The sequence below is a fragment of the Drosophila miranda genome, chromosome XR (genome assembly GCF_003369915.1).
Source record: "Drosophila miranda strain MSH22 chromosome XR, D.miranda_PacBio2.1, whole genome shotgun sequence".
Lineage (NCBI taxonomy): Eukaryota > Metazoa > Arthropoda > Insecta > Diptera > Drosophilidae > Drosophila > Drosophila miranda.
Genome location: NC_046674.1, coordinates 6,055,415 through 6,066,208, shown reverse-complemented (window position 1 = coordinate 6,066,208; position 10,794 = coordinate 6,055,415). Strand labels below are relative to the sequence as shown.

General features: G+C 45.9%; 2 protein-coding genes across 3 annotated transcripts; both read left to right on the top strand.

Annotated features, from left to right (window-relative positions):
* Positions 1–2,719: 2,719 nt before the first annotated feature.
* On the top strand, positions 2,720–5,655 carry LOC108153107 (serpin B3-like). 2 transcript variants are annotated; one of them, XM_017282894.2, is made up of 3 exons: positions 2,720–2,875; positions 4,050–4,981; positions 5,040–5,655. In XM_017282894.2, exons 2-3 carry the CDS (start codon positions 4,117–4,119, stop codon positions 5,171–5,173), a joined length of 999 nt encoding a protein of 332 aa, XP_017138383.1. In that variant the 5' UTR covers positions 2,720–2,875; positions 4,050–4,116; the 3' UTR covers positions 5,174–5,655. The 2 variants fall into 2 exon arrangements, with proteins under 2 accessions (XP_017138383.1, XP_017138382.1); XM_017282893.2 differs by having other exon boundaries at positions 3,923–4,981.
* LOC108165426 (accessory gland protein Acp76A) lies at positions 5,627–6,337 on the top strand. The gene is given in 5 exon segments (XM_033387495.1): positions 5,627–5,649; positions 5,651–5,765; positions 5,846–5,942; positions 6,029–6,088; positions 6,091–6,337. Coding segments are annotated over 5 exon segments (384 nt in total). The 3' UTR covers positions 6,180–6,337.
* The last annotated feature ends 4,457 nt before the right edge of the window (positions 6,338–10,794 follow it).

Here is a 10,794-nt window from a genome sequence, read left to right as displayed (position 1 = left end):
AAAAGAAATGAATTTGATTGTGTTGTGCGGGCTGGGCGCTGGGGTCTTAAAAGGTTTCCCGAAACTTAAAGCTGACATGGCATATCCGCTTTGAACGGATCAAATGCGATTAAGCAGAGCAGTTTAAAGGGAAACATTTTACATAAATACACACGATATGCGAGTATATGTGCAGGAAACCGAATTAGCGGAAAAATCAAGTCAAATTACAGTGTAATCAGATTGTAATTAGATTGTCATTGATGCTGATAGAAATGCCATGAAGCCATGAAGCCATAAAGCCGTAAAAACGAGTTTAATTGTATCGACATTTAGGGGGAATAGGTTTTGGAATTCGCATTAGAGGCACAGGATAATCCAACTATAGAATGATGAAAATCCCACCGATTGGGATCCTCAGACACCTCTGTATTTAATACAGGATGCGTCTAATGGTGCTCCTCTTAAATATTCATTTGCCATCAACCAGGGCAACATCCTCACCTACTTAGCCCCAAACCATTTATTATCCATCTTATTTATGAAGGCCGCTATCAAAGTAGTCTCATTTATAAATAGCCGACGCTTGAAGCCTTCTCAACTCTTCTCTTCTCTCTTCTTCTATTCTGTTCTGTTCAGTGCGACTTAGCCATGACTATATGGCCATAAATTACGCAAAACAGCGCCCCTCCACATCACACCCCCACAGACAAGTAGCACACACACACTCGTACAGGGGGGATGTGCTACTGGTGGCTTTAGGTAATTCCCCGCTTTTATAATGAGCACAAGAGAATAACCGACACACAAAGAATACCAGCCCAAGAAGCAGCTGTAGCAGTCGAGACTTCCGCCGGAAGCAGCTACTGCCAGAGAGAGCGTGCATAAAATTATGATCTAGCCATAGCCAAATGGTAAATTAATTGAAATGAATGTCTGGTCGGTGGGGAAGGCATGGAAGGCCAGGTCAGGGCAGGGCAGGGGCTGCGGCGCAACAAACTTTTTGTGGCAAATGCAAAGCTAATAAAAACAAACAAACAAACAAAACCCAACAAAACTTAAACATTTCAATTATGTCGCTGCGGCGGACAAAAAAACTTTTTTGTTTTGTTCTAATTAAGGCTCAATGGTTGCTTAGGGGAGCCACAGCCACAGCAACAGCCGCAGACTGAGCCGGAGCCGGAGCCAAAGCCGTGCTCCAGTAATTAGCTGGCAAAAGAGTCTGAACAAGGCCAGAAACTGGAAAACAAATGAGCCGACGATGATGGGCCACAACGGGGGAGCGGGGTGACAGCAGTGAGGGGACGTACATCCGCAGAGCAGGAACACAACAGGAGGCAGGGAACAATGGCAGCAGGCCATTTCCGGTTTGCTCATGTGTGCCGTCGTTACCCGTCGCCAGGGGGCGCTCGAGTGCTTCCTCTTCCCCTTCTACCCCTCGCCACTTCACCAGCAATTGTGTTTGTGCTTGTGCTTGTGTGTTGGTGAGTTTGTGTGTGGGTGGTGCCTGCCACTGCTGGTTCTGTTGCAGCAACAGTTTGTTGCTTTGTTTGCCCGTTTGTTTGTCGTTTGCCAATACAACGACAGCAGCAACGACACGCTTATAAATTTTTAATTAAATTGTTGTTTTCCAGTTAGTGTTTTTAGTTCCTTTTCCTTTTTCTTTATCTAGTTGTTGTGCCGCCACCGACACGGGTGGCAAAACGCATTGATTGTTTCTGTGTAGCTTGATCCTGTGTGTGTGAGTATCCTTTGTTCGAGAATGGGCTTTCCATATACGAGTAGCCGAGTCGCCTTTGCAATTGTCTATCCTATCCAGGGCAAATTGAGTTGTTTAACTTGCAATTGATCCGGACCAAGGGATTAAGTGGGGAAACACAGGCTTTGTTCCCTTCGAAGGGCTTCGGTAGGAGGAAGCACAATTTTAGCTTAACCCCCAGTGGAGGTCAATCTAGGAAGTACCTTTGACAGGATGTGCCTTTTGCTTAACCCCCAGTTGGATTAATGATTTTTGTATACGATTTATGTCTGTTGAAGGGACCTTTCTTATCTTTTGAAAGCTATCCCTTCATTCCTTCATTAGGCATCCATCTACCTGCCTAATTTGTGATTCTTTTATGAAAAGCCTATTCTTTAGCATAACCGACTAGTAAAAAGTGCCCCACTTATGTCTAGACCATTAATAACCTATTTATTCTGTATTTCCTATCATGGGGGGGGGCTCAGAAAAATCCAACCCGAAACCCCCATTGAGACTATTTACCTGTCTGGATCCCCCCTTATCGAAGGGTTTTTCTTCCCCAACGTTTTTCCTATGACAAATTAACTTATTTAGTTGCCGGCAGCAGGCGGACCGTCATACGAAATAATTTATCAAATTCGTGTATAAATTATTGATGATCCGACCAGAGCCAACAGTGCCAACAGAGCCAACAGAGCCACTGGGCTTACTCGGTGGAGAAGGGGACATATAAGTACTCCCATACACACACTCACACTTTGAGGTGCTTTGAGGTGCTCTGCTGTCAGAGGCGTGGGCGCTATGGCAAATACCAATCACAGGCACATTCTCAGAGCCGCTCGTGTTGGCGGTAGGGGCATTGCTAATCAGGACATAGAGTGGTCCGAGTCATAGCTGGAAATCGGGGCCATATGATAAATGACAGTGCAGGCAAGGGGCGGCACTAGGCCTCACAAAATTAGCTTAATTTCTCTTTTTTAATTGCCTGCCCCCTCCGAACAAAGTGTGCACTGAAAAAAAATTTAATTTGAATATTCATAGGAACATCCAAATGTACATCCAAATTCGCTTTGTTCGAACGGCAGACTCCAGTTTGTATTGTGGATAAATAGCTGCCACATTTCGAAGTTCAATCAACAATTTCTTTCACGTGTGGTAAGTGTGCTACAACTATTTCTCTCTGTGCAGCGAGACCAAGGAGTAGTTGCCACCTCTGGTGTTGGTTAGTTTTGTTTGCGATGGTGTTGGTGTTGGTGTTGGTGCGGCGACAGCGGTGGCGGTGGCGGTGGCGGTGGCAGGGGCAGCTCCTGTGGTGCCGATCCTGGTGCCGGTGCCGGTTGCCGTTTGTCGTTCCTAGTGCTGGGTAATTTTGCATGCAAATAACTGGAAATTAGTGTAAGTGCTCACTGACATGCCACACAGCCAGAACGGCTTCTGCCACGGCTGGGTCCTTGGTCCTTGCTCTCAGATAGCTGATAGCATAAGAGGCAGCAGGCAGGAGCGCAGACGAGGAGCTAACCGAAGCCCAGACGAAGCGAAACCCCGACAGCAGCCAATGGCAGCAATGGGAGATAAACAGACGATGGCAGAATAAAGTGGCAAACGCTTAGCCAAACGGCTGTGTGTATGTGTGTGTGTGTGTGTGCTCTCTCGCTGCATGTGGGGGCGTAGCATGGCAGTATATCTGAGTGTCTGCGGCTGCTGCTCGTGCCACAGCCACTGCAACATCAACGCTTTAAAAACCCATTAAAATGCAATGAGCGCACAAACGTTTTATGCCACGAGCCGGGGCTGAGCGGAGCTGAGCGCTGGTTAAGCTTAGATTTCAAATTTCAGTGGCTTCCACTTGTAGGTATACTCAAAGAGTAGACTCAGAAGTAGGACGATAAGACTTGATAGCCCACATTCAACTAGCAGATAGAGATTGATTTGATTTTGATAGATTTTTCTAACACATCCATCAGTTTACAGAGAGCCTAAGAACCTCTTGCTGAAGATTGAAAGATGCAATAAAGACTCTCAGTAGCGGAACTGATTTAAGCCAACGATATCCCAATAAATATACTTATACAATGATATGCCAAACATCACGATGTGAGAGTTTTATAGAAGTCTAGAGATGGATTTTTCACCTTTTAGGCTCTTTCTGAACATTTTTTTCCATTTCTTGGAAAATTAATAAGCTTCTGTCCTAATCCTCAGAAAATTAAATCTTTCCACTTGAGGAAACTTTGAAGATGTGGCTGCTGCTGCTGTTTGGGTGCTGCATGGGCTTCCAACAACTGATTGTGAGCAATCCCTACATGTCCTTCATTACACACCTGATCAGATTTCAGAGTCAAGACAATATCATTGTGTCGCCTGCCTCATTCCACGACGGCCTAATACACTTATTAATGGGCACAAGGGGTTCAAGTGCCGCCGAGATGATGGGAACGCTGCAGCTAAACGAACAGAAACTGAACGAGTATCTGAAGAAAAACATCTCCAGCAAATACATCTATAATTCGACTCTAAAAATGTTCAATCAGTTGTACGTGGACCGTCGAATGTGGCTGCTGGATCGGTACAAGCAGGATATAAACAGGTATTTCAATACAAAAGTCGAGCATATGAACTTCGGGAGCATAGATAACACCGTGGACACCATCAACGGATGGATAGACAAGAAAACGGGGGAGAAAGTCAAAGATATGCTGGGCTGGGTTGATCCCGAATCACAAATGGTGCTGGTCACTGCCTTAGACTTCTATGGCGAGTGGGAGAAGCCCTTCGACCCGAACCAGACCACAAAGGAGGTCTTCGAAACTCAGCAACGAAGTGGAGGAGACGACGGTCCCCCATCCCTGGTGGACATGATGCACATTAAGGATAAGTTTTCGCATGAATACATAGAAAAGCTCTGTGCCTATGTGATATTCTTGCCCTACAAAAAGTCGAACCTTTCAATGGTCGTACTGCTGCCGAGAGATTCCAACGGCCTTTACTACATTACCAGAAATATCCATGAGATAGATCTGCAAGAACTTGTGCCCACTGAACCACCAACGGAAATTGAACTCAGTTTTCCCAGATTCAAAATTGAATACAGATCGGATGTGTCGAATATCATCAAGTCCATGGGTATTCGCAAGATATTTTCGAACAGCGCCAACTTCAGTGGCCTCACCCGACAGGAGGGTCTGCGCCTCAATCAGTTTATTCACAAAATTCATATCCTGGTGGACGAAGGGGGCCACAATGCGTCTGCCTCCTCGGCCTGTATGTATCTATATACCACATTCGATTTGTATCTGTAACTAATCGTTCATTATCTTAGCTGTTCAGTTGAAAAAGAAATTGGTCAAGAGAAGCGTCGCAGCTCAAAGTTTCACAGTCAATCATCCGTTTTTCTTTCTAATCAAAGATAAGAAGAGAATATATGTGGCAGGAATTGTTAATAGAATACCATAAATATACCTTGAACAGAAATCTTTAGTTTCTTAATGCAAATTCAGGTACACAATAGTTAATATTCTCTAACTAATCAGTTTCGATATATGTTCGCTTCGCCTATTATATGTTAAAGATTTAAAGTCTTTTAAAAAAGAGCGCTTCTTAGGTCATTTAAACCTAGAGGAATCCTTCAGCGAACTGGGCAAGCGATATGAGAAGGTCACAGTTCTGGATGGCCAATCGATTGTTCTTATCAAATGTGCTGCCAGTGCGGGAGGAATCTTTAAAGTTCGGCAATTGGAAGTGGATGTTTCGGGCCGTATCAACAACTGTCGGGCCAATGTGTTTGGGGAGCCGAAAACCAATGTAGTAGAGACCCAGGAGCTAGGCACCGGTACACAGGGGATTGCCATCCGTGGGATCACGGTCAATGTCCATTGGCGTCACCGTCACCGCTTCGAGATCCTGCACATGACCAACTTTGCCACCAGGGATCTGGTGCGTAGCCATGATGCACTCCTTGAACATTTTCGCCACAATGACCACAGACAATGCCAGGGGTATATTCATACCCTTCAATTCAAGTACCCTTCAGGACCTTCATACACGGATATGAGCATGAGCGGCTCCTGCTGACAGCAAGGATCTGAGTGCCCCAGGGACATGCACTTGTTCCTGTCCATCTTTAAGGTTGAGTACGAGAAGAAATTGGGCTCCTTCATACAGGTGGTACACATCCAACCCAATCGGGCAATGAGTAAGCACGTCTCCGCCTCTGCAGTTTCAAGTATGATTCTCCCCTTTTCACGTCTCTATCATTAAACATTTTCAGTTGAAATGAAACAACATCTTTCAAACATGACATAAACGAAGAGGTGTATGATGTGAATCGGTCCTTGGTATTTGCTATAATGGATCGCGATACCGTTTATGTAGCGGTCACATTGAGCACTTGAATGGTTTGGCTCCAAAGGTGAATTGTTCCAGAAAGTTTTCGGAATCTCTTTATCGACCAATAAAATGACGAAGCTGGAAACGTATGCCTTTACCTTGATTCGTTAATGTGTGTCTAATATAATTGACAATCATTTTCACTTGTGCTTCGACTTTTCCTCTGTTCGTCAATGCCTTGGGCAGCTAAGTCGGTCCCGGAATCCAACAACAATATGCACAGATTTTTGTTCGAGGCGCTGAAAGGACCTTCTTAACGCTCCGTAGATTCCAGCAACGAAACGTACAGTAGATTCATGCTATATTTCTGTATATTCCAATATTTTCATCCGAAAACTGAGTCAAAGAGCATTCCGAAACCTTTGTGGTGCCTATGGTAGTAATGTTAATGTTGATTAAATTAAGCTTGATTAGAGCCAAAAACGGCTGGCACACAAAAAATGTTGTGTTATCCGAGCCATTAGCGGGGACGGTGGCGGTGGCAGTGGCAGCTCTTCAGCCCTGCAGAGCTCTACAGGTTCCTCTGATTCCCCGATGGCATTGTTTACAACGTTGCCGCGCATATTAATTGCCTGTTTAAGCAAATTAAGGCCACAAAACACCAGCATCACTGCGGGTTTCCTTCTCATTCCCCAGTTCTTTGTGGGTTTGTTTTTTCGTTACCCTGCGGCAAACCAAACCCCACAATTACTCGCAATTTGCAGTGCAAACGAAGCCAAATGCTGACAATTGCATCACGACGAGGGTTTTGGGTCTTGCCAAACTGCAATTGCATAAATTATAAGGTCGGGGAAGTCCCGGTGCTCGGTGCTTGGTGCTTGGTGCTCGGTGCTTGGTGTTCGGTGCTGCACCGCAACCCGGCACTGATTTTGCCCCTAACCCGTATCCGCATCCGTATCCGCATACGAAACTGGCACAAAGACAGGGACGACAGACATCCTTCTCCGCACATGGCATTGCTTTCTGATTCCCAAGCATCGAAAGCATCCCATGCATCCAATAAATTATTGATATCCTGTGGCTACCAATCCAAGACGTCGAGCAATTAACCTAGAAGTACACACCACACCATGAGCCATGACATGAGCCACGTACATTTACGGGCCTTGTACTTACAGTTGCTGCAGCAGCCGGTACATTGCTCATACGCTCCGCTGGCCACACAATCACAACCAACAACCAACAGCCAACAGCCAACAACCTTACATGCTCCGAGTAGTTTTTATTGGTTGCAAAATAAAAACCACTGGCGCCTACCCAGTACCCCAGTGGCCTGTAAGGGCATAAGAGCACGACTCCGGCCACGTAGAGATTATAAAATGCAACAGAGTGCAGTGGCGGCCATGTCGACAAATGACGTTAACATCGACGGCACCGACATCCACACCACATTCACATCGGCATCCACATGATGTCGGCAGCCAAGTATGCGCAAATGAAATTTGCGAAAGCCCAATGTTGGCATAACACGGAGGAGGAGGAGGAGGAGGTGGACGAGGTGGAGAGCAGGTCGCACTAAAAGTGGAGGAAGGTCAAAGTGGAGAAGGCAGCCTTAAACTGAGGGAAACGGCCATGTTATACAAGTGGCCGAGAGACCAGAGCTCAAACAAAAAAGGCCAAACCAATTTCAATTAACCCCAGGCGATGGAATTCACACCTAAGAGTCCACATAGATCCTGGGACAAGGACCAACGACCACCAGCGAAAAAGCAAAACGAGTCGTGAGAAAAGTCAAATAAGAAACGAATCGGCAAAGTTTGATGAGAACAAATGGCAACAATTACGTGTAGAAGACACGTCCCTCTCTCTCTATGCCACAATGTCGCTTTGTTGGAACTTCCAACTTTATCCTTGATTGTTCTGGATTTTTCTTTGGCCTGGCAGAAGTTAAACTCCCTTAATTGAATTGAATGCCAAACTTGATGATGGCAAAGTGCACTCGAGAGGGCGACTCCCTGCTCATCCTCGGGCAATATGGCAAATGTATTGAATGGAAGGAACAATGGATCCTTAGATTATGGCCTGGTTGCACCGAAGCAGCTGAACAGCAAAAGGGAACGCAGACGTGGGGCGGGAGGGGCTGGTATTAGCGTGTCAAAATGGCATAAACTAAAATCACATTTTAGCCCATTGTTCGGTCTATAGACATGGCAGAAAAACTCATAAAAACGATAACCGACAAACGCATAAGAAATGGCAAACGTTCACAGCGAATCCCATTTGGGAGAGAGGGTTGAAACTTGGAGCTGTTGAAACCTTGAGGGGGAAAACTCCCTAGGGAAATTATTATCGAGGAATTCAAGTGCATTACCTTCTGTAATGCTTGCTGCGATCCGAAATCCATCAATGTAATTGCCAGTATTATAGCAAATCAATTTGAAGTGTTAGTTCGCATCCTGTAATTCGTTAGCATTCTCTATAGTATATATATAATCGCCTCATATCACTTGAACTATCCAAACAGCCCTCGCCAACTGTTGACTCTCTCACCTGGACACAAAAACCTGCCTGCCTGCCTGCCTGCCTGCCTGCCTGCCCGCCTGCCCGCCGCCCGGTCTTTGTTTCACTCTCTGTTTTCTTGGTGTATTTTTTATTGAATTTTCACACGAGACTGAGTTCTAACGTCTGGCTCGTAACCATCGAAGCTTCACCCGTCCTTTAGCTCATTTAACACATTGACATTTGGCTTATTAACACCCCAAGGCACAAAGGAATAGCTGGCCATAAGCAGGCGAGTCGAAGCGAGTCGCAGCAAGTCGAAGGTTGTTTAACTAATGGACTGTGCGTTAAATCTAATATGCTCGTTATACACATGGCTTCGATAATAATCGATAATGATTTGTGTGTATAAATCAAGGAGAAAGGACAGATATTTCTCTCTCTGGCGTACAGCACGCCAGTGCGGCACAGTAATGTGCCTTATTCCCTGGCCCCTCGATGGGTGAACCTTTCTGTATGGAACATGTATCACAGATTTATCGCATTTGGCAAGAGGGTGACCTTTTGACGTACATTGTGGCGTATACCTGATGTGCAGGTTTTGCAGCCACTCCTTCTACGTTATGGAACATGCTGCGATTAACTGAAAGCCCGTACATACACCGTGGCGTATACTTGATGCAAATCTTGTATCTTTTCGGGCTGGACTCCCTTTTAACGGCCATTGACTCCGCTTGGCCTCTCGTAAGTTCTTTTCAATTAAAAACTTATTTGGCACATTGCAAATGCAAAAAGCACGGGGTGCTGCGGCTTTCCTCTCTCTGCCCGCCCGCAGAAGTTTTTTCTCCATTCTTGGCAGCCGCCAAAAGTGGCGCCGTGCCACGCATAGAAATTGAGTTGCCCTCATTGTTGCTTTGTTGCTGTTGTTGCTAGTGTTGTTGTGGCCACAAAATGGTTGGCGCACAACAACACTTAAGCTTAAGTGACTACTCGAGACTTTTGTGTGTGTACGTGTGTGTGTGTGTCTGTGAGAGACGGAAGAACCGAAGGACCGGAGAAGCACAGCTGAGGGAAACCTCGTGACTGCGTGACCGGAAAGTGTTTGGCGTTTCCGGTTGCCGCAGCCACCGCAGCAGCCGACAACAGCAGCGGAAGTCCTGCCACGTAGACAATGGCCACTAGCAGCCAGCAACCAGCAACCAGCACAACTACAACGCGAACAGAACGTGTCGCCGCCACGAGTACCTGAAGCTGAACCTCAACCGAATTGTAGCGCCACAGGGCGAACTTTTGATGCTCTGAAAAGATTTCGAGTTCTGTATTTAAATTAGGTTGAATAAAAATATATACAGTTCATCTTTTCTGCGCCTTAACACAGGCTGTATAAGTTGTTGTTGGATCCTGGGACCGACTCAGCTGCCCCAAGGCAGTGACTAACCGACGAAGCCAAATAGGGGCCGCGCGCCCGCTTTTTGGTCCCTCCTGCAACATCTTGGTACTGTATGGCCTTTGCAGGAATTCAAGGGCAGCAAACAAAGCATCAAATATCTTCTGATGGGCTGACTGCCACTGACATAACTTTAAAGTTAAAGAAACTATTGATGGTGATATGATGAGAGAGATACAACAGAGAGAGGCAACTTCTGTTTCGAGTCTCTTCAGGGACCCCGCATAACGGTGCAGACGACAGGGAGACAGTAATCGAAAGGTCAATAAGAATCGCTGTCTACTTGCTGGAAGCCCGAAGTGCCAGGCTCTGACAGCTGTAAGGAGCCTGAAGCAGCAGTTGAAAGGACTCAGGCAGCAGCTTTATCGGCATGCCCCACAGTCCAAGAGGGTATATGTAGTATATAAAACAACAACAACAACAACAATACAGCCACTACAAATCAAGTGCAGTTTTGGGAGGCAGGCAGCAGAAATGAACAACAATGAAAAGGAGACCCTCCTCCAAACAAACAAAAAGGCAACCAACACATTTCGATTCAGATGGGAGGCTCTGACCAGAGACCTTTCGGACTGGCAGAAAATGTCACGTTTCGGCTATAAAATGCGCTAAACCGTTAATACGACAAAAAGCCACAGAGACCGTAACCAAAAAGAGCAGCAGCTAAAAAGTGACTCAACGATTGGACGGACACCAACACGGAAACGGACACGGGACACGGGACACTATTCGAAGTCCTGTGTCTCTGTGGAAAGGCTTTAATTTTCATTTGGCTGCCATCGCGTTCTCCATGGAAACTTTC

What these genes read in the sequence shown, in the direction of transcription:
- LOC108153107 (XM_017282893.2), top strand. Translation starts at nt 3,958, where the DNA reads ATGTGGCTGCTGCTGCTGTTTGGGTGCTGCATGGGCTTCCAACAACTG. An exon ending in TGCGTCTGCCTCCTCGGCCT is followed by an intron (nt 4,982 to 5,039) that starts GTATGTATCTAT and finishes TCATTATCTTAG; the next exon opens with CTGTTCAGTTGAAAAAGAAA.